The 24,857-nt window shown below is 42.3% G+C and overlaps 1 protein-coding gene across 1 annotated transcript in view; it reads right to left on the bottom strand.

Moving 5' to 3' along the window:
* Window positions 1–24,857, bottom strand: part of LOC128698474 (clotting factor G beta subunit) — a 64,756-nt gene that overhangs the window by 16,567 nt on the left and 23,332 nt on the right. The window contains exon 3 of the mRNA XM_070104029.1: window positions 10,223–10,322. Within this exon, the coding sequence (XP_069960130.1) occupies window positions 10,223–10,322 (100 nt within the window). The remainder of the gene's footprint in view (window positions 1–10,222; window positions 10,323–24,857) is intronic.

Raw genomic sequence — 24,857 nt, 5'->3', positions numbered from 1 at the left:
CCAGCAATTCCAGGAACAGCTGTTAAAAATTGACCACTGTCTGGAAAATCTTCCAGCTCCTGCACCCAACATCTTGCTCCTGGGGGATTTCAACTTAAGGCACCTAAAATGGAGGAATATAGCAAATAATATTGTTGCAGTAATAACACCAGGAGGCAGCTCGGATGAAAACTCACACTCACACGAGCTTTTAAATCTCTGCACAAAATTCAATTTAAACCAGCAAATAATAGAGCCTACTAGACTGGAGAATACACTAGACCTCATCTTCACTAACAATGATGATCTGATAAGAAATGTCACCATATCAAAAACAATATACTCAGATCACAACATAATTGAGGTTCAGACATGTATGCGTGGAGCCCCAGACCGACAAAATGAGACTAGTCACGAGGGAGCATTCACCAAATTCAACTTCAATAACAAAAACATAATGTGGGACCAAGTAAACCAAGTCCTAACCGATATAAGCTGGTAAGATATACTAAGCAACACAGACCCAAACTTATGCCTAGAACAGATTAACTCGGTGGCATTCGATGTATGCACAAGGCTTATTCCTCTAAGAAAAAGGAGGAGTAGATGTAAAATAGAAAGAGACAGGCGCTCCCTTTACAGGCGACGGAAAAGAATAACAGAGCGGCTAAAAGAGGTCAATATATCTGAAATGCGCAGGGAGACACTGGTCAGAGAAATAGCAAGCATCGAACTTAAGCTAAAAGAATCCTTTAGGAGTCAGGAATCGCGGGAAGAACTAAAAGCCATAAATGAAATCGAAAGAAACCCAAAGTATTTCTTCTCCTATGCCAAATCAAAATCGAGAACAACGTCCAGTATTGGGCCCCTACTTAAACAAGATGGGTCCTACACAGATGACAGCAAGGAAATGAGTGAGCTACTCAAGTCCCAATATGACTCAGTTTTTAGCAAGCCGCTAACCAGACTGAGAGTCGAAGATCAAAATGAATTTTTTATGAGAGAGCCACAAAATTTGATTAACACAAGCCTATCCGATGTTATCCTGACGCCAAATGACTTCGAACAGGCGATAAATGACATGCCCATGCACTCTGCCCCAGGGCCAGACTCATGGAACTCTGTGTTCATCAAGAACTGCAAGAAGCCCCTATCACGAGCCTTTTCCATCCTATGGAGAGGGAGCATGGACACGGGGGTCGTCCCTCAGTTACTAAAAACAACAGACATAGCCCCACTCCACAAAGGGGGCAGTAAAGCAACAGCAAAGAACTACAGACCATATCATAAAAATCTTTGAAAGGGTCCTAAGAAGCAAGATCACCACCCATCTAGAAACCCATCAGTTACACAACCCAGGGCAACATGGGTTTAGAACAGGTCGCTCCTGTCTGTCTCAACTACTGGATCACTACGACAAGGTCCTAAATGCACTAGAAGACAAAAAGAATGCAGATGTAATATATACAGACTTTGCAAAAGCCTTCAACAAGTGTGACCATGGCGTAATAGCGCACAAAATGCGCGCTAAAGGAATAACAGGAAAAGTCGGTCGATGGATCTATAATTTCCTCACTAACAGAACACAGAGAGTAGTCGTCAACAGAGTAAAGTCCGAGGCAGCTACGGTGAAAAGCTCTGTTCCACAAGGCACAGTACTAGCTCCCATCTTGTTCCTCATCCTCATATCCGACATAGACAAGGATGTCAGCCACAGCACCGTGTCTTCCTTTGCAGATGACACCCGAATCTGCATGACAGTGTCTTCCATTGCAGACACTGCAAGGCTCCAGGCGGACATCAACCAAATCTTTCAGTGGGCTGCAGAAAACAATATGAAGTTCAACGATGAGAAATTTCAATTACTCAGATATAGTAAACATGAGGAAATTAAATCTTCATCAGAGTACAAAACAAATTCTGGCCACAAAATAGAGCGAAACACCAACGTCAAAGACCTGGGAGTGATTATGTCGGAGGATCTCACCTTCAAGGGCCATAACATTGTATCAATCGCATCTGCTAGAAAAATGACAGGATGGATAATGAGAACCTTCAAAACTAGGGAGGCCAAGCCCATGATGACACTCTTCAGGTCACTTGTTCTATCTAGGCTGGAATATTGCTGCACTCTAACAGCACCTTTCAAGGCAGGTGAAATTGCCGACCTAGAAAATGTACAGAGAACTTTCACGGCGCGCATAACGGAGATTAAACACCTCAATTACTGGGAGCGCTTGAGGTTTCTAAACCTGTATTCCCTGGAACGCAGGAGGGAGAGATACATGATTATATACACCTGGAAAATCCTAGAGGGACTAGTACCGAACTTGCACACGAAAATCACTCACTACGAAAGCAAAAGACTTGGCAGACGATGCAACATCCCCCCAATGAAAAGCAGGGGTGTCACTAGCACGTTAAGAGACCATACAATAAGTGTCAGGGGCCCGAGACTGTTCAACTGCCTCCCAGCACACATAAGGGGGATTACCAACAGACCCCTGGCAGTCTTCAAGCTGGCACTGGACAAGCACCTAAAGTCAGTTCCTGATCAGCCGGGCTGTGGCTCGTACGTTGGTTTGCGTGCAGCCAGCAGCAACAGCCTGGTTGATCAGGCGCTGATCCACCAGGAGGCCTGGTCACAGACCGGGCCGCGGGGGCGTTGACCCCCGAAACTCTCTCCAGGTAAACATCCATGTACCGGAGATCCCTTCTACTGCCTCAACACTCTGTCCACTGTATTTAAGGCAATCAAAAATTTGTGTATGCAATAATTTCACAAAAATCATTTTGAACCTAACTAAAAAAATATATTTCACTGTGTTTATTATTAAATTACTGTAAAATTATCTAAAATATATTTAGATGGATTAGGATAAATTAAATTGCGCTTGTTATAATTATGTTAGATAAGTTTTCTAAGGTTCTTTTGGTACAAAATTATTAATTTTTACATTGACACAAATGTAAAAAGTATATTTTTAGACGTATAGGAGAAAATTTTAGAAAGAACTTAATTTTAAATTAGTGCTTGCTAAACCTATCTAGGTAAAATTGGTAAATTAGCAAGAACTCATTTAAAATTAAGTTATTTCTAAAATTTTCTCTTATACTCTTAAAGACATTTAAAAATTAAATGAGTTATTTCATTCAAATACAACAGTAAAATTTATGGAATGAGCTTGAGTATTTAATTCAGCAAGGAAATACAGTAGTAGACTATTATATTACAGGGATTAATTTGCCACGTTTTAGTTAATACACTACTGAAAAACTGCGGCGCAATTTCATACAACACTTCGTAAAATTAACTTAACACTGTTCCGTTTTCCGGGCGCGGAAAATTTTTTCCCAGCTCAAGTGCCGTCTTGTTGTGGGTCAGTGAGTGAGACATCCCACCATCCCCTCCCACCCCCAACACTCCTACCACCCCCATCCCAGCATTCGTGAATACGTGTCCAGTTCCACTCTATCTTATGACAGAATTGTGTTTTGATCTTTTAATTGCCATATATTGTAGCTGCCAAACAATCATAGCACCCAGTAAACATACGAGTGTTGCTGAAAGTGGCAAGAAAAGGTATGAGCAGTTAAGTCTTAGAATTAATGAAGAAAATAGATGTTAGACAAGAGATAGCCTTAATGAAGTGTCAGCTTATACAATTAATATATGAGTTGTGTGATGAATAACTACTTGACAGACTTACTTGAGTGACTTACTGACTGACTAACTTGACTGACTTACTGACTTGAGTGACTTACTTACCTGACTGATTTGACTGACCTATTTGACTGACTTACTTGACTGACCTACTTTCTGTTGCATTTGTTGTCTTAAGCAGTAAAAACAACGTAATGCATCACGACAGTGGACAACAATTATATATTCACTTTTATTTTTGTAAGATCTGGAGGTCTAAACAAGGTTGTTAGGCTTTTTGGGGGCTCCTAGGAACGTAACCCTATTTTACCCATAAGCTCTTCAGTTTATCTGACACGGATTTACCTAACACGGTCAGTACACATAACAACCACTACAATCATCAGGAAAAACATCCCTCACACTGCACGGATCTTGAATAAACCTCTCTCACACTGAATGGATCTGGAAGAAGCCTCTCTCACACTGCATTGTTCTTCAAGAAACCTCTCTCACACTGCATGGATTTTGAAGAAACCTCTCTCACACTTCATGCATCTTGAAGAAACCTCTCTCACACTCACACTGCACGGATCTTCAAGAAAGCTCCTTTACACTGCACAGATCTTCAAGAAACTTCTCTCACACTGCATTGATCTTCAAGAAACCTCTCTCACACTGCATTGATCTTCAAGAAACCTCTCTCACACTGCATTGATCTTCAAGAAACCTCTCTCACACTGCATTGATCTTGAAGAAACCTCTCTCACACTGCACGGATCTTGAAGAAGCCTCTCTCACACTGCACGGATCTTGAAGAAACCTCTCTCACACTGCACGGATCTTGAAGAAACCTCTCTCACACTGCACGGATCTTGAAGAAACCTCTCTCACACTGCACGGATCTTGAAGAAACCTCTCTCGCACTGCACAGATCTTGAAGAAACCTCTCTCACACTGCACGGATCTTGAAGAAACCTCTCTCACACTGCACGGATCTTGAAGAAACCTCTCTCACACTGCACAGATCTTGAAGAAACCTCTCTCACACTGCACGGATCTTGAAGAAACCTCTCTCACACTGCACGGATCTTGAAGAAACCTCTCTTGCACTGCACGGATCTTGAAGAAACCTCTCTCACACTGCACGGATCTTGAAGAAACCTCTCTCACACTGCACAGATCTTGAAGAAACCTCTCTCACACTTCACGGATCTTGAAGAAACCTCTCTCAAACTGCACGGATCTTGAAGAAGCCTCTCTCACACTGCACAGATCTTGAAGAAGCCTCTCTCACACTGCACAGATCTTGAAGAAACCTCTCTCACACTGCACGGATCTTGAAGAAACCTCTCTCACACTGTACAGATCTTGAAGAAGCCTCTCTCACACTGCACAGATCTTGAAGAAGCCTCTCTCACACTGCACAGATCTTGAAGAAGCCTCTCTCACACTGCACGGATCTTGAAGAAACCTCTCTCACACTGCACGGATCTTGAAGAAACCTCTCTCAAACTGCACGGATCTTGAAGAAACCTCTCTCACACTGCACAGATCTTGAAGAAACCTCTCTCACACTGCACAGATCTTGAAGAAACCTCCCTCACACTCACACGAGCTTTTAAATCTCTGCACAAAATTCAATTTAAACCAGCAAATAATAGAGCCTACTAGACTGGAGAATACACTAGACCTCATCTTCACTAACAATGATGATCTGATAAGAAATGTCACCATATCAAAAACAATATACTCAGATCACAACATAATTGAGGTTCAGACATGTATGCGTGGAGCCCCAGACCGACAAAATGAGACTAGTCACGAGGGAGCATTCACCAAATTCAACTTCAATAACAAAAACATAATGTGGGACCAAGTAAACCAAGTCCTAACCGATATAAGCTGGGAAGATATACTAAGCAACACAGACCCAAACTTATGCCTAGAACAGATTAACTCGGTGGCACTCGATGTATGCACAAGGCTTATTCCTCTAAGAAAAAGGAGGAGTAGATGTAAAATAGAAAGAGACAGGCGCTCCCTTTACAGGCGACGGAAAAGAATAACAGAGCGGCTAAAAGAGGTCAATATATCTGAAATGCGCAGGGAGACACTGGTCAGAGAAATAGCAAGCATCGAACTTAAGCTAAAAGAATCCTTTAGGAGTCAGGAATCGCGGGAAGAACTAAAAGCCATAAATGAAATCGAAAGAAACCCAAAGTATTTCTTCTCCTATGCCAAATCAAAATCGAGAACAACGTCCAGTATTGGGCCCCTACTTAAACAAGATGGGTCCTACACAGATGACAACAAGGAAATGAGTGAGCTACTCAAGTCCCAATATGACTCAGTTTTTAGCAAGCCGCTAACCAGACTGAGAGTCGAAGATCAAAATGAATTTTTTATGAGAGAGCCACAAAATTTGATTAACACAAGCCTATGCGATGTTATCCTGACGCCAAATGACTTCGAACAGGCGATAAATGACATGCCCATGCACTCTGCCCCAGGGCCAGACTCATGGAACTCTGTGTTCATCAAGAACTGCAAGAAGCCCCTATCACGAGCCTTTTCCATCCTATGGAGAGGGAGCATGGACACGGGGGTCGTCCCTCAGTTACTAAAAACAACAGACATAGCCCCACTCCACAAAGGGGGCAGTAAAGCAACAGCAAAGAACTACAGACCAATAGCACTAACATCCCATATCATAAAAATCTTTGAAAGGGTCCTAAGAAGCAAGATCACCACCCATCTAGAAACCCATCAGTTACACAACCCAGGGCAACATGGGTTTAGAACAGGTCGCTCCTGTCTGTCTCAACTACTGGATCACTACGACAAGGTCCTAAATGCACTAGAAGACAAAAAGAATGCAGATGTAATATATACAGACTTTGCAAAAGCCTTCGACAAGTGTGACCATGGCGTAATAGCGCGCAAAATGCGCGCTAAAGGAATAACAGGAAAAGTCGGTCGATGGATCTATAATTTCCTCACTAACAGAACACAGAGAGTCGTCGTCAACAGAGTAAAGTCCGAGGCAGCTACGGTGAAAAGCTCTGTTCCACAAGGCACAGTACTAGCTCCCATCTTGTTCCTCATCCTCATATCCGACATAGACAAGGATGTCAGCCACAGCACCGTGTCTTCCTTTGCAGATGACACCCGAATCTGCATGACAGTGTCTTCCATTGCAGACACTGCAAGGCTCCAGGCGGACATCAACCAAATCTTTCAGTGGGCTGCAGAAAACAATATGAAGTTCAACGATGAGAAATTTCAATTACTCAGATATGGTAAACATGAGGAAATTAAATCTTCATCAGAGTACAAAACAAATTCTGGCCACAAAATAGAGCGAAACACCAACGTCAAAGACCTGGGAGTGATTATGTCGGAGGATCTCACCTTCAAGGACCATAACATTGTATCAATCGCATCTGCTAGAAAAATGACAGGATGGATAATGAGAACCTTCAAAACTAGGGAGGCCAAGCCCATGATGACACTCTTCAGGTCACTTGTTCTATCTAGGCTGGAATATTGCTGCACTCTAACAGCACCTTTCAAGGCAGGTGAAATTGGCGACCTAGAAAATGTACAGAGAACTTTCACGGCGCGCATAACGGAGATAAAACACCTCAATTACTGGGAGCGCTTGAGGTTTCTAAACCTGTATTCCCTGGAACGCAGGAAGGAGAGATACATGATTATATACACCTGGAAAATCCTAGAGGGACTAGTACCGAACTTGCACACGAAAATCACTCACTACGAAAGCAAAAGACTTGGCAGACGATGCACCATCCCCCCAATGAAAAGCAGGGGTGTCACTAGCACGTTAAGAGACCATACAATAAGTGTCAGGGGCCCGAGACTGTTCAACTGCCTCCCAGCACACATAAGGGGGATTACCAACAGACCCCTGGCAGTCCTCAAGCTGGCACTGGACAAGCACCTAAAGTCAGTTCCTGATCAGCCGGGCTGTGGCTCGTACGTTGGTTTGCGTGCAGCCAGCAGCAACAGCCTGGTTGATCAGGCGCTGATCCACCAGGAGGCCTGGTCACAGACCGGGCCGCGGGGGCGTTGACCCCCGAAACTCTCTCCAGGTAAACTCCAGGTAAACACTGTACAGATCTTGAAGAAACCTCTCTCACACTGCACAGATCTTGAAGAAACCTCTCTCACACTGTACAGATCTTGAAGAAACCTCTCTCACACTGCACGGATCTTGAAGAAACCTCTCTCACACTGTACAGATCTTGAAGAAACCTCTCTCACACTGCACGGATCTTGAAGAAACCTCTCTCACACTGCACGGATCTTGAAGAAACCTCTCTCACACTGTACAGATCTTGAAGAAACCTCTCTCACACTGAACTGATCTTGAAGAAACCTCTCTCACACTGCACAGATCTTGAAGAAACCTCTCTCACACTGCACAGATCTTGAAGAAACCTCTCTCACACTGCACGGATCTTGAAGAAACCTCTCTCACACTGCACTGATCTTGAAGAAACCTCTCTCGCACTGCACGGATCTTGAAGAAACCTCTCTCACACTGCACGGATCTTGAAGAAACCTCTCTCACACTGCACGGATCTTGAAGAAACCTCTCTCACACTGCATTGATCTTCAAGAAACCTCTCTCACACTGCATTGATCTTCAAGAAACCTCTCTCACACTGCATTGATCTTCAAGAAACCTCTCTCACACTGCATTGATCTTCAAGAAACCTCTCTCACACTGCACGGATCTTGAAGAAACCTCTCTCACATTGCACGGATCTTGAAGAAACCTCTCTCACACTGCACAGATCTTGAAGAAACCTCTCTCACACTGCACAGATCTTGAAGAAACCTCTCTCACACTGTACGGATCTTGAAGAAACCTCTCTCACACTGCACAGATCTTGAAGAAACCTCTCTCACACTGCACGGATCTTGAAGAAACCTCTCTCACATTGCACGGATCTTGAAGAAACCTCTCTCACACTGTACGGATCTTGAAGAAACCTCTCTCACACTGCACAGATCTTGAAGAAACCTCTCTCACACTGCACAGATCTTGAAGAAACCTCTCTCACACTGCACGGATCTTGAAGAAACCTCTCTCACACTGCACGGATCTTGAAGAAACCTCTCTCGCACTGCACGGATCTTGAAGAAACCTCTCTCACACTGCACGGATCTGGAAGAAACCTCTCTCACACTGCACGGATCTTGAAGAAACCTCTCTCACACTGCATTGATCTTCAAGAAACCTCTCTCACACTGCATTGATCTTCAAGAAACCTCTCTCACACTGCATTGATCTTCAAGAAACCTCTCTCACACTGCATTGATCTTCAAGAAACCTCTCTCACACTGCACGGATCTTGAAGAAACCTCTCTCACACTTCACGGATCTTGAAGAAACCTCTCTCACACTGCACAGATCTTGAAGAAACCTCTCTCACACTGCACAGATCTTGAAGAAACCTCTCTCACACTTCACGGATCTTGAAGAAACCTCTCTCACACTGCACGGATCTTGAAGAAACCTCTCTCACACTGCACGGATCTTGAAGAAACCTCTCTCACACTGTACAGATCTTGAAGAAACCTCTCTCACACTGTACAGATCTTGAAGAAACCTCTCTGTCACTGCACGGATCTTGAAGAAACCTCTCTCACACTGCACGGATCTTGAACTCAGAACAAGTGGCTCCGTAGTGTTGATTCCAGGAGAAAGTAAACTGACAATCAAAACACTACATAACTTTAATTACCAGTCTTCACTGCTGATGACAGGGAAGAGGGAAAAGGGAGATAGTAAGTAAGTAAGTAAGTAAGTAAATTTATTCAGAACTCTAGAACTGCAGACACATTCATCACCTTCAAAACTACCATAAGAAAACATCTTATCTCCCTGATACACCCCGTCAACTAACTACACGAATACCACCTGGTGGTTCACACTTACACTCACTCACTCATTTGACCATAAACAGAAATATTAATCTCAGTCTTAAAATAATGAATCCTGTGATACTCCAATACTGAAACTATGTACTGTGCCAAAACAAAAGCATTCACATTGCTAAACTCACAAACTAGTATTTAGTCACTTAGCCATAATACCAACTTACCTCATAATTTGTAATATTTTACAATTAAGAATAAAACTAAGTATGCCCGAAATGCCTAGCCATGCTAAGCGTTCTAGTGGTACACTCTGTAATCACAATTTTACTACATGTAAACCACACAATAACCAAATTTCTGTAAACTCAGCATTGTAATCCTTATAGAGAATAAACTTTGAACTTTGAATACACAAATACAGTTACATAGAATTATCATACATAGCAGCATATGTGTAGAGAACCTAGGCAATAGGGGTAGAAAGTTCACATTATCTTCTATGTTCGTAATTACTTGTAATTACTGAATCAAAATTAACCAAAGATTTTGTATTTCAAAGTAATGAATATTTTGGTTGTTACTTAATAGTTTATTAAACTACAAAGTGAATGTAAGTTACCAACAAGCAATTCAGTAAACACATGATTATTATATTGTTTATATGTAATGATCTGAAGACTCACTGACCAAACTGTGTGTCTCCCCAACCAGTCAAGGTGACGTTCTGACCCACCAGTCTCCGGCTGCTCTCATTCCCCCATGGAAGACAAACTGGATTGATTGACGGCTGAAAATACATTTAACAACTTATTAAAAAAATATGGAGAAAATGTTCCGTTGCTCTCACAGAAATTAAGTAACAATAGAAAATAATGAGCATGTTAATTAATCGAGATAAAATAATATTCTTCTCTTATCAACGTTATTTTTCACACTTTTGAGTCATGGTAATAAAGCAACGTTTGTCTGGAAAGATGCATTACATGAGATAATTAAACTCAATTCGAACCAGCAGTTACTTTTCTCTCTAATAATAGGATATTTCCTCGCAATGTTACCAAGATAAGATAAGATTTCGTTCGGATTTTTAACCCCGGAGGGTTAGCCACCCAGGATAACCCAAGAAAGTCAGTGCGTCATCGAGGACTGTCTGACTTATTTCCAATGTAGTCCTCAATCTTGTCCCCCAGGATGCCACCCACACCAGTCGACTAACACCCAGGTAACTACTTGCTGCTACGTGAACAGGACAACAGGTGTAAGGAAACACGGCGAAATGTTTCTATCCCGCAGGGAATCGAATCCGGGCCCTCCGTGTGTGAAGCGAGAGCTTTGCCAGCCTGGCCACGGGGCCACACAACACCTGAGTCTGTTATTTCTCGCTATGATTCTATGGACTTTCTTTTGCTTGTTTGTTATTTGACACAACTAATGAACTATGATATTCCACAATTTAACGGGAGTTAAATTGTGGAGTTACCTGGAGTTTACCTGGAGAGAGTTCCGGGGGTCAACGCCCCCGCGGCCCGGTCTGTGACCAGGCCTCCTGGTTGATCAGAGCCTGATCAACCAGGCTGTTAATGCTGGCTGCACGCAAACCAACGTACGAGCCACAGCCTGGCTGGTCGGGAACCGACTTTAGGTGCTTGTCCAGTGCCAGCTTGAAGACTGCCAGGGGTCTGTTGGTAATCCCCCTTATGTATGCTGGGAGGCAGTTGAACAGTCTCGGGTCCCTGACACTTATTGTATGGTCTCTTAACGTGCTAGTGACACCCCTGCTTTTCATTGGGGGGATGTTGCATCGTCTGCCAAGTCTTTTGCTTTCGTAGTGAGTGATTTTCGTGTGCAAGTTCGGTACTAGTCCCTCTAGGATTTTCCAGGTGTATATAATCATGTATCTCTCCCTCCTGCGTTCCAGGGAATATTTTATGTAATAAAATATTCCTATTGGTAAAAAAAATATATTAAAAGATGGGGTGGTAGGGGAAGTGGAATATTCAAACGGCTTCAGGAAGAAATCCAAATAATCTTCCTTGAAGCCTTTTTATCCACTTCTCCGAGGTTGTGGGTCCCACAATTTACACCAGAGGTGGACCCAATCGTATATATATATATATATATATATATATATATATATATATATATATATATATATATATATATATATATATATATATATATATATATATATATATATATATATATATATATATATATATATATATATATATATATATATATATATATATATATATATATATATATATATATATATATATATATATATAGGATGGGGTCCACCTCTGGTGCAAATTGTGAGACCCACAACCTCGGAGAAGTGGATAAAAAGGCTTCAAGGGAGAATATTTGGATTTCATCCTGAAACCATTTGAATATTCCACTTTCCCTACCACCCCATCTTTTAATATATTTTTTTTACCAATAGGAATATTTTATTACATAATATGGTACAGAAGATTTAAAAGACACATTGTTGCTATAAAGGTGGCATATGCAGTACATGTTGTTACGTGTGTATCATCGATTATAAAGCGAAAATCTCATCCAGCTCCTCAGAGCTGGGGCGTGTGCCCAAAATGCAGCATGCATTACCCCTTTGAACAGCCGCACTGAGCCGCTGGAACAGAAAACTAGCTGCCCTGGGATCCCTAGTTACCCTGATGAGTCTTTTTCCCAGCTCCTTAAGGAATTTAGATGCACTCTTTTCCCATGAGCCAAGGGTCTCTGAGCCTATGGGAACAAACATATAATGATGGGCAAGTTCTCCTATTTTCTAGACTTTTGGGACTCCATGAAGCTGGCAGCTGCCCCTCCTTCCTCCCTGGTGTATTGGAGATAGGTATCAGCCAAGGTAGATGCACATGTATAGTCCCACACCACCTGCTTCCCATCTGTCCAGGCTTGAAGGGTGATGCCATCTGGAAGCTTCTGGCTGCCATCAGATCTGCATAGTTGGGGTGGCTCCCTTACTGCTGGGCATCCGGCTGTTGTGAAGCTCCTCTTGATAATGTTATTAACCTCCTCATGTCTTGCAATCTTTCCCTCGGATTTATGGCACACAAGACCATGTTACCCGAATCGGTCTGCTGCTTCACTGCCACAAATACACCTGTGTTCGGCGAGAATAGGGGCGGCAAGTCGAAGGGTAACACCGATGCGGATGGTCTGTGGGTCGAGGCGTGTGCCAAGGCTGAAGTTGGGAACAGCCAACAGAAAGTCCCCAGCATGAGGGGCTCTCACTGCCAGGAGGCGGGCTCTATCCTTCCCTGACACACTCTGAAGCATTGTTGAGACAATATTTTCCACTATTGGACCATCCCAGTGCGATTGTTTTGTAGTTGTTGGGGGGAGCAGGTCTGGTTTCAGAGCCCGTTAGATTATCCCAGATCATTGCTCCGTCAATGAATTTTTGGTCCTGGGCTCCAATCTTGTCCCTAAGATGTTCAGGGAGAATCGCTGCTACAAGCTCTCTGGATGCAATACACGAGGACAGAAAAGCAGGTAACGCAATCTGTGATGAATTGCGGACACCAGTACCTCCTAGTCTGACTGGAATTGTAGCTTGGTTTCACTGCCCGTCTTCTAGAGTAAGGTTAAGTACTTTCGTAAAAATCTGCCTCAGAATACTGTCATATTCGTGCAGTATAGGGTTATCATATGAAGGTGCACATCTTAGGAAATATATATATATATATATATATATATATATATATATATATATATATATATATATATATATATATATATATATATGTCCTGCCGAATATGTAAAACTGGTCAATTAGCAAGAACTCATTTAAAATTAAGTCCTTTCTGAAATTTTCTCTTATACGTTTAAAGATATATTTTTTTCATTAATGTTAATGTAAAAATTTTTAATTTTGCACCAAAAGAATCTTAGAAAACTTACCTAACCTTATTATAACAAGAGCAATTTATTTTAGCCTAACCCAACTAAATATATCTTAAATACGTTTACAATAATTTAGTACTAAACAAACACAATCAAATATATTTTTTTCGTTAGGTACAGAATGATTTTGGCGAAATTATTGCATACACAAATTTTCACTTACCCTATATGGCAAGATGAGCGTTGCTATTTAAGCCAAGATGGCAAGTTCTGCCTATTCGGCACGATATATATATATATATATATATATATATATATATATATATATATATATATATATATATATATATATATATATATATATATATATATATATATATAAATACATCGGCCGTTTCCCACCAAGGCAGAGGCATGCTTGCACTACATTTAAAAAACTGCAACCTTAACATCCATCCTTCAGAGTGCACTGTACTTCCCATCTCCAAGAATCAAGGCCAGCCTGCCGGTTTCCCTGAATCCTTTCATAAATGTTACCTTGCTTACGCTCCAACAGCACTTCAAGTCCTAAAAACCATTTGTTTCTATTCGATCCTATCTAACATGCTCACGCATGCTTGCTGGAAGTCCAAGCCCCCTCACACACAAAACCTTTATCCCATTTCTCCAACCTTTCCTAGGCCGACCCCTACCCCGCCTACCCTCCACTACAGATTTATACACTCTTGAAGCCATTCTATTTTGTTGGACCCTCTCTACATGTCCAAACCATCTCAATAACCCCTCCTCACCCCTCTGAATAATAGTTTTGGTAATCCCAAACCTCCTCCTAATCTCCAAACTATGTATTCTCTGCATCATATTCACACCACACATTGCCCTCAGCCTCCACTGCCTCCAGCCTTCTCCTTGTTGCAACATTCACAACCCATGCCTCACACCCATACAAGAGCGTTGGTATAACTATACTCTCATAAATTCCTTTCTTTGCTTTCATAGATAAAGTTCTTTGTCTCCACAGACTCCTCAGTGCTTCACTCACTTCTTTCCCCTCATGAATTCTATGATTCACCTTATCCTTCATAGACCCATCTGCTGACACGTCCACTCCCAAATACGTGAACACATTCACCTCCTCCATACTCTCTTCCTCCAATCTGATATCCAATCTTCTGTTACCTATTTTTTTTTTGTTATCCTCATCACCTTACTCTTTCTTACATTCACTTTTAATTTCCTTCTTTTACATACCCTACCAAATTCATCAACCAACCTCTGCAACTTTTCTTCAGAATCTCCCAAAAGCACAGTGTCATCAGCAAAGAGCAACTCTGACAACTCCCACTTTGTATTAGAGTCTTTATTTTTTTACCCCACACCTCTTGCCAACATTCAAGCTTTCACTTCTCTTACAACTCCATCTATAAATATATTAAACAACCACAGTGACATCACACATCCCAGTCTAAGGTCTACTTTTACTGGGAAATAATCTCCCTCACCTACATACTCTAACCTGAGCCTCGCTATCCTCTTATAAACTTTTCACTGCTTTCAATAACCTACCTCCTATTCCATACATTTGCAACATCTGCCACATTGCTCCCCTATTCACCCTATCATACGCCTTTTCCACATCCATAAATGCCACGAAAACCTCTTTACCCTAATCTAAATACTGTTCACCTCTGTGTTTCACTGCAAACTAAATACTGGCCTAAATAGCAATGCTCTTCTGCCAAATAAGGCAAGTAAACTCATTCTGAATCTAATAAAAAATATATTTCATTGTGTTTGTTTATTATTAAATTATTGTAAACTTACCTATGATATATTTATTTGGATTCGGCTAAATTAAATTGCTCTTGTTATAATAAGGTTAGGCAAATTTTCTAAAGTTCTTTAAGTAAAAATTTTTTAATTTTTGCATTAACATAAATGAAGAAATATATCAAATATATCTTTAAATGTATAAGAGGAAACTATGAAAAAATAAGATCCCAGAGAGTAGGATGATCTGATGAAGAGTTTTAGAATGAAGAACGGACAGCAGAGATCATGAAAAGGGAACAAGAGTGGGAAAGGAACTAGAATAGCTTAGCAATAGAATGGAGGTGAGGATGGCTTCAGAGAGCAAGAAGTGGGATCTAAAAGCTGCAGCTGCATAGGCTAGGACATAGAGCTTTGAGGAGGAACTGAAAATGCTGAAATGGGTTAAAGAACTGAAGAGCAGAATGGGCATGACAGAAGGAACAGGAATATTAGCAACCCAGAGGCCCTCTTGGACCACTGGGAGGCCCAGAAAAAGTCAAGGAGTGAAAGTGTTAGGCCATTGGGTACAAGGACAGTTGACAGAGAGAGAGAGAGAGGGGACTGAAGGAAGGGAAGGACACAGGTCTCCTGTAGAGGTATTTTCAGATCATCAAGAGATCCAGGAAATGATAAGGAAAGGAGCAAAAGAAATCCTTAAAATGGATTATGAGACATGAAAGGAAGTACAATGGGAGGATGAAAGGGTGAGGCCAATCTTTGTTCATGGGCTTCAAGAGGCCAAAGGGGCAAACTACAAAGATGGCAGGGGGAGGAAAAAGAAATTGAAAATATCATGAAAGAGACAGAAGAAGGCATGACACATCTGAAAATTTTTCAAAGAATAGGGGTGTTCTCAAGGGAAAGAAACCATCTGGTCAAATTGGTTTTCAAGTCAGAAATGGTGTGAAACAAGATCCTGCAGAAGAACACATGACTAAGGGGCTCATCATATTACCAGTGGATGTACCTCAACTGAAACAGAACATGAGAAGAAAAACAGAAACTGAGACAGGGGATACAAAGATGCAAGGGGCATTAAAGAGAGTCAAGGATGGAGAGGAGCAGGGCACCCCAGACTCAGGAGGAAGAGTGAACACATCCTCCCTCACACCCACACAAAACCCTCAACCCTGACAACCCCACCACAACCAAGCAAATTAACCCAAAACAACCCACACTCCATACCAACAGCCCTCAACTCAATACCACAAACTCCACCTTCACAGCAGCTCCCCCCTAGCATCCTGCCAGGTCTCCTACTCACCCAAGCCCCACAACCCCCCAGACCACAGTATTAGAAAAATAGCTGAAGGTATGGTACACCAATGCAGATGGAATAACAAATAAATGTAAGGAGTACCATAAAAGAATCATGGAGGCATCCTGAGACATCATAGAACTCACAGAAACAAAGCTCATGGGGATGATAACAGATGCGATCTTTCCATCCAGATATCAGATAGAGGAAGAAGACAGAGGGAGCAGAGGAGTTGCACTGCTTGTCAAAAACCAGTGGAGATTTGAGGAAACGGAAAGAATGGACGGAATGGAAAGGACTACATAGTAGGGACACTGCTAACTGGGGGTTCCAAGGTGGTGATTGCAGTGATGTACAACCCACCATAGAACAGCAGGAGACTAAGACAAAAATATGATGAGAGCAACAAAGCAATGGTGGACACACTAGCTAAGGTGGCCAGAAGGGACCCCATGGGTAGGGCAAGGTTACTAATTATGGTGATTTCAATCATAAGGAAAACCTGAAGTCACATAGGAGAGCAGAAACTTTGACAGTTAAGATGATGGTGGTACTGGAAAACCTCATTCATTAACATGTTGGGGCCTCATATTCAATTTTAGTAGTTCAGACATTGAGGACATCACATATAAAAGCTAGTGATCACGTTGTCCTGAGCATCGAATTCATTGTAGAGTTTAAAGTGGAAAGTGAAGCAGCAGGAGCAGGACAGGAGAAGCCAAACTATAAAAGGGGGAACTACACAAGCATGAGGAATTTCCTGAATGAGGTGCAGTGAGAAAGAAAACTGGTGGGGAAAACAATGAATGAAATTATGGAATATGTGACCGCAAAATGCAAAGAGGCAGACGAGAGGTTCATACCCAAGGGCAACAGAAAAAATGGGAAGACCACAGCAACCCACTGGTTCACCCAGAGGTGTAGAGAGTCCAAAAGTAAATGCACTAGAGACAAAGGACTAAGAAAAATAAGGATATAAGCCAAAGAACTAGAAATGAATATGCATGGATGAAGTGGGAGGCCCAGCGGCAATATGAGAATGATATAGCATCGAAAGCCAAATCTGACCCAATGCTGTTGTACAGCCACATCAGGAGGAAAAGGATAATCAAGAATCAAATAATCAGACTGAGGAAGGAAGGAGGAGAGATCACAAGAAATGGCAAAGAAGTATGTGAAGAGCTCAACACGAGATTCAAGGAAGTGTTTTCAGTGGAGTTAGAAAGGACTCCAGCAAACTCGAATGGAAGGGTACACCAAGTGATGGACACACTACACACTACCGAGAAGGAGGTGAAGAGCCTGCTAAGTGTGCTAGATATCTCAAAGACAGTGCAACATCTTTCCATGGCTTCTGAGAGAGGGAGCAGAGGCACTACATGTGCCACTAACAACATTCTTCAACACATCTATTGAGATGTGGAAAACAACAAATGTAATCAAAATCTTTAAAAATAGGACAGGCAGGTGGCATTAAAATACAGACCAGTCTCACTGACATGCACAGAATGCTAAGTCATGGAAAAGCTTATCAGGATAAAGACTGGTGGAGCACCTAGTAAGGAATGAGATTATACACGATAACCGGCAAGGTTTTAGGGAGGGGAAATCCTGCCTCACAAATCTACTGGAGTTGTATGACAAGGTGCTAGAAGTAAGGCAGGAGAGATGTGGGTAGACTGCATTTTCTTAGACTGCAAGAAGGCTTTCGACACAGTTTCACACAAGAGATTAGTGCAAAAGCTGGAGGAGCAGGCAGGAATAACACCAAAGGCATTGTAATGGATCAGAGAATACCTGACAGGAATGAAACAATGAGTGATGGTACTCGACGAGGTGTCATAGTGGGCACTTGTGACGAGCAGAGTTCCACAAGGGTCAGTCTTAGGGCTGGTGCTGTTTTTGGTATATGTGAATGACATGGCGGCAGGAATAAATTCAGAGGTGTCCCGATGTAAAATTAATGGCGAGAATTAAGCTGGATGAAAATCAGGTGGGACTTTAAAGGCCTTGATCTGGACAGGCTGCAAGCTTGATCCAACAACTGGTTCCAGAAGTTTAACCCCACCAAATGTAAAGTCATGAAGATTGGGGAAGGTGAAAGAAGACCGTAGGCTAGAGGGCCAAAGACTGTAAATCTCACTCAAGGAAAAGGATATTGGGGTGAGTATAATACCGAACACATCTCCTTAGGCACACATCATCCTAATAGCTGCTGTAGCATATGGGCGCCTGGGAAACTTAAGAATAGCGTTTAGATACCTGAGTAAAAAATCATTCAAGACTCTGTACACCGTGTATGTTAGGCCCACATTGGAGTATGCAGCATTAGTATGGAACCCACACCTGGTCTAGCACTTCAAGAAATTAGAGAAAGTGCAAGAGTTTTCAGCAAGACTAGTCCTGGAGCTAAGGGGTATGTATTTCGAGGAGAGGCGGAAATGAACCTGATGACACTGGAGGACAGGAGGGATAGGGGGGATATGATAATGACATACAATATTGAGAAGAACTGGCAAGGTGGATAGGGCCAGGATGTTTCAGAGATGAGACACAGCAACAAGGGGACTCACCTGGAAGTTGAAAACTCTAATGATTCACATACATTTTAGGAAGTATTTCCTTAGTTATAGAGTTGTAAGAAAGTGGAACAATCTGGAGGCAGTATCTCTACATAGCTTTATGAAGAGATACGATAAAGCTCATAGAGCAGGGAGGGAGTGGACCTAGTAGCAACCAGCGAAGAGGCAGGACCAGGAGCTGTCAATCGACCCCCTCAACCACAAATAGATGAGTACAAAAAAGTGATTGCACACAGAATGACTCGACCCCTGCAACCCTACAACCCTGCAACCCCTGCAACCTGGTGGGGTTTGAACCCATTGGCGAGTGAGTCACAAAACTCCAGGCCTGTGCGTAAGCCACTGGGCCAGCTGGCTACAATAAGATTGTATATTTATACATAGAGTCGCTCATTCATTGGCCTCCAGGCCAGTTTCATGACTCATTAGCCATAGGTTTAACCTCACCCGTTCCCTGGTTTGTTTGCGATCCTGTTTTTACGATTTCGTGAGTCACACTGCAACCACATATAAGTGAGTACACACAAACACACATACAGGAATAACAGGGAAAATACTACAGTGTAACAAGGCATATCTGACAGGAAGGAAACGACAAGTGACTGTCCGTGAAAAGGTGTCGGAATGCTTGAATCTAACGAGTGGGACTCAACAAGGCTCTGCACTAGGGCCGGTGCTATTGCTTCTATACGTGACGATAGGGACAATCAAATATGTTCTTGTTTTCAGATTATGTGAAACTAATGAGAATACAAGCAGACGCTAACCAGGAAAGGCTACAACTGCATCTGGAGAGGTTGCAGGTTTAGTCTCACAAATTGCTGATGGAGTTTAACCCCACAAAGTGCAAAGTTATGTAGTTTGGGGAATGGCAAAAAAGACTACAAACGGATTACAGGCTTGGAAGACAAAGGCTGCTTACCTCTCTTAAGACAAAGGAACTTGGGGTGAGTATTGTATCGAGCATATCACCTGAGGGGCACACCAATCAAGTAACTGCTACAGCAAATGAGCGTCTGACAAATCTAAAACTAGCTTTAAGATATCTAAGTAAGGAGTCATTCACGACACTAAATACCGTGCGCCTCAGGTCTATATTTCAGTATGGAATCCACAACTGGCCAAGCACGTCAAGAAATTGGAGAAAGTGTAGAGCTATGCACTATGTAACGAGACTAGTTCTGGAGCTAAGACGTATATCCTATAAAGAGAGGATAAGTAAGACACATATGCAACAGTTAGGTATCTTTATTATGAAACGTTTCGCCTACACAGTAGGCTTCTTCAGTCAAGTACAGAAAAGTTGATAGAAGCAGAAGATATTTGAAGACGATGTAATCAGTCCATCACCCTTAAAGTTTTGAGGTTGTCAGTCCCTCAGTCTGGAGAAGAGCATTGTTCCATAGTATGAAACAATATGGAGAAGAAGTGACAGGATGGAGCTCTTTATAGCGCCAAGAGGTGAGACGTAGGCCACTAGGAGAGGTAAGAACTCAGAGGTCAGGTCCCTCAAGTATCTTCTGCTTCTATCAGCCAAAGGACCCCAATGGAAATAAGTCACTCTGTCTGACTTTTTTGGGTTATCCTAGGTTCCCTACACATATGCTGCTATGTATGATAATTCTATGTAACTGTATTTGTGTTTACCTGAATAAACTTACTTACTTACTTACTTACTTACTATCAACTTTTTTGTACTTGGCTGAAGAAGCCTACTGTGTAGGCGAAACGTTTCATAATAAAGATACCTAACTGTTGCATATGTGTCTTTCCTAACAACCTGTCGGTATTTTATACCATTTTAATGTTCAAAGAGAGGTTAAGGAAGCTTATCCTGATGGCACAGGAGAACAGAAAATCTAGGGGTTGTATGATAACAACGTACAAAATACTGAAAGGAATGAAAGGGTGAATAATGGCAGATTTTTTGATAGATGGTAAACAGGAACACGAGGACGCAGCTGGAAGATGAGAACACAGATAATTATCTGTGTTCTCATCATCCAGGATATTAGGAAACATTTCTACAGTCTTAGGAAGTGGAACGCTCTGGACATTAATGTGGTAGAGGCAGGATACACATAGCTTTAATAAAAGGTACATGCGAGGGAAAAGTTCAATAGATAGGAGTAGTGAGGGAATATATAGTAACAATAGTTTCATTGCCGGCTACTTGTTAAGGTAGGGTAAGTCAAGCTCCCGCTATTCCCTCCTTTTTTCCCCCACCCCTAAAGTGATAGTTTGATTGCCGGCTGCTTGTTAACATAGGGTCAGTCTAGCTCCCACTATCCCTTCCCTTCCCTCTCCCCCCCCCCCCGAAAGGTGACGTGTGGGGCTCTGGTCAAACAGTAAATCACTCGACTCACAGCTCCCAACACTACTGTAAGTACCTGCCTGCCTTGTATTCTAGTGGATTTATTGGTTGAAAGCTTCACTTTGGACCAATAATAAACTTAGTCTTTTCAGCCTTGCTCTAAGTTGACTGTTGTAACAATCACCAGTTCTTTTAGGTATTGTACTTATGGAGAGTGATTATTTAAGCAGTGGGTAACCTGTCTATCTTTTCAGCTTGGATGACAGAGAGGGTCACCTCTCAATCAACGAGAAAAACTGAAGGAGACGGACTAACGTCCTGGAGACGTCCCATATTGGATTTACTTGCCTGTGCACTTGTATGAAGAATCAGGACATAACCCCTCATCATTACAGCAGTCAAGAACCTGATCTCCTGTCATCGGGAAAGATTACTTACAGCCACTAGAACGAGCCAGTGGGTTGTCACCAACAACTGCGACCCGCCCCCCCACATCATCAGCAACGGCAGTTTTTGTTCTTTTTCTATTCATTAATTTTCCTGAGGAGGAGCCAGCCTGAGTAATACTGACTGAAGTTGTTACAGGGCTGAGTAAGCCTTCACAGTACGATGAGGATCTCAAATCCAGTAGCGGCTAGCAAAGAGGCGAAGCCAGGAGCCAAGACTCGAACTCTGCTACCATATATAGGTTAACACACACACATACACCGCAACAGAACAAGAAAGGAATGGGAGCAACTGACAGAGAGGGAACAAAGACGCCAAAGGCAGAAAGGAGAGACAAGACATGAATCGACTAGCATGCAAACTCAGCCTCAGGAGGACCTCAAAGGACAGCCACTCACAGAAACCCCTCAGCCCCAACTTCCCCTCCCAACCAAGCATTATAATCTAAAAGAAACCATACTCAATACCCACAGTCCCCACTCCTCCAGCACAACTACCATCCTTACAGCAACCTCTCACCTCTCACACAATCCTTTCCCGTCTTCCATTCCCCCAACCCTCACCAACCGCTCCTCGTTATCTTCCCCGACCCATGGGCAAGAACCAGGGATCCAGGAATCTACAAACCAGAATACAATATTGGAAAAGAAGCTGAAAGTATGGTACACCAATGCTGATGCAATCTAAAGTAAGAGTGAGGAGTGATATGATTGAATCATGGAGGCATGCCCAGACATTGTAGCACTAAAAGAGACAAAAGCAGATTAGATATTCCTGACTGGTTATCAAATCCTGACGAAAGCCGGAAGGAACACAGGGGAAGGAGGAGTTTCACTGCTCATCATAAACCAGTGGAGTTTTGATAAGATGGGAGGAATGGACAGAGGGGAAGCAGATGACTACATAGCAGGAACAATGGATAGACTAGCTGAGGTTTAGTCAGCGCTAATGGTCATGGGGGACTCTAACCACAAGGATATTGACTGGGAAATCCTAGAGCCAGAAGTAGAACTAGAAACGTGGAGGGCTAAGATGTTGGAGGTGGTGCTGGAGAACTTCATATTCCAATGTTAGTGACACAACTAGAGAGAGGAGTGGATGAACCAGCAAGGCTGGATTTCAAATTCATCATAAATGGTTCTGGCATAGAGGACATTACACCTGAAAGGTCCTTTGGCGCTAGTGATCATATGTTCCTGGGTTTCGTATATCTTGTAGAGTTAACAATCGAAAGTGAGATAGTATAGAAAGGAATGCTGAAGGCAAACTTCAAAAAGAGGTACTATACAGACATTTTACAATTCCTAGATGTGGTGCAATGGGAAAAAGAACTAGATGCAAAGACAGTAAATGAAATAATGAAATTCGTGACCAAAAAGTGCAGGGAAGCGAAGGGAAAGTTTGCACCCGGGGCAATAGAAACAATGAGACCAGAGGGAATCCATGTTTTACCCAGATGTGTAGACAGGCCAAAGTCAAGTTTGCTAGAGCATAGAAAAAGTATAGAAGGCAAAAAACTCAGGAAAACGAGTTGATCTGATGAGCCAAAAACGAATATATGTGAATAAGTAGGAAGGCCCAGTGGCAATTTGAGAATGGGAGCATTGAAAGCCAAATCTGACACAAAATTTTTATATAACCACATCAGGAGTATGACAGCAGTAAGGGAAAAGGTGATCAGACTGTAGAAGGAAGGTGAGGAGTTCACAAGGAATGATCAGGAAGTATGTGAAGAGCTTAGCACGAGATTAAGGGAAGAGACAGCAAATCACAGCGTAACTCGATCGCTAGCGCACTCAGCTTTCACACTGTGGTCCGGGGATCGATTCCCCAGTACGGCTGAAAACATGTTTCCAAAAGTCACCTGCTGTCCAATGTTCACCCATCAGTAAAATGGGTACTTGGGTCTTGGTCAACTGGTGTGGGTCGCATCCTGGGACAAAGTTAACCTAATTTGCTGGAAATGCTCTGCAAAACAAGGTGTTTTCTATACTGTAGTATGCCACTGATGTCAGCTAGGCCTATATACCTTGTACTTGTAGAAATAAAGAATATTATATATTATAAGCGTTGAACACAACACACACAACCGGGGAGATGAAGAAATTCCTATGTGCATTAGATACCTGGAAGGTGGCGGGACCAGTTAATATCTCTCCGCGAATCCTAAGAAAGGAAACAGAGGCACTGTGAGTCCCGCTAACAACAAACTTCAATAAATCTATTGAAACATGACAGCTGTAAGAGGTGTGGAAGACAGTAAATGTAGTCCCAATTTTGTAAAAAAGAGACAGCATTAAATTACAGACAGGTGTTACCGACACATGTTTAGTATACAAAGTTATGCAGAAGATTATGAGCCTATACGTAGAAAGAAGTGGGTTTATACATGACAACCAACACGGCTTCAGTGATAGAAAGTCCTATGTCACACAACTACTGGAATTCTATGACAAGGTAATAGAAGTATGACAGAAGATAGAGGGATGGGTACATTGCATTTTCTTGGACTGAAGTAAGCCTTTTGACAAAGTACCAAACAATAAACTGGTGGAAAACCTAGAGGAGCAGGCAGGAATGACAGGAAAAGTACTGCAGTGAATCAGGAAATACCTTGACGAGTTTTGGGAATGAGTGCATGTGACGAGTGGGGTTCCACAAGGAACAGTCATAGGACTGGTGCTGTTTCCTGTATACGTGAATAGCATAACATAAGGAATAGAGTCAGAAGTATCCCTGTTCGCAGACAACGTGAGAATACAACTGGACTGAGAACCAAATAAGGCTACAAGTGGAGCTGAACAGGCAACAAGCCTCGTCTGAATCAAGGGGTAGGACAAAGAACCTCGCAGAAAGACTACAGGCTCGGTGATCAAACGCTACAAACCTCACTCAAAGAGAAGGATCGCAGGGTGAGTGTCATACCAAACACATCCAATGAGATGCACATCAGCCAATTAACGGCTGTAGTATATGGGTGCGTGATTAACCTAAGAATAGCGTTTCGACATATGAGTAAAGAGTCATTCACGACA

This window comes from Cherax quadricarinatus, chromosome 88 (genome assembly GCF_038502225.1).
Source record: "Cherax quadricarinatus isolate ZL_2023a chromosome 88, ASM3850222v1, whole genome shotgun sequence".
In the NCBI taxonomy this organism is placed as follows: Eukaryota; Metazoa; Arthropoda; class Malacostraca; order Decapoda; family Parastacidae; genus Cherax; species Cherax quadricarinatus.
The sequence above is the reverse complement of the archived record's forward strand: the minus strand, read 5'-3'. Positions and strand labels throughout refer to the sequence as shown.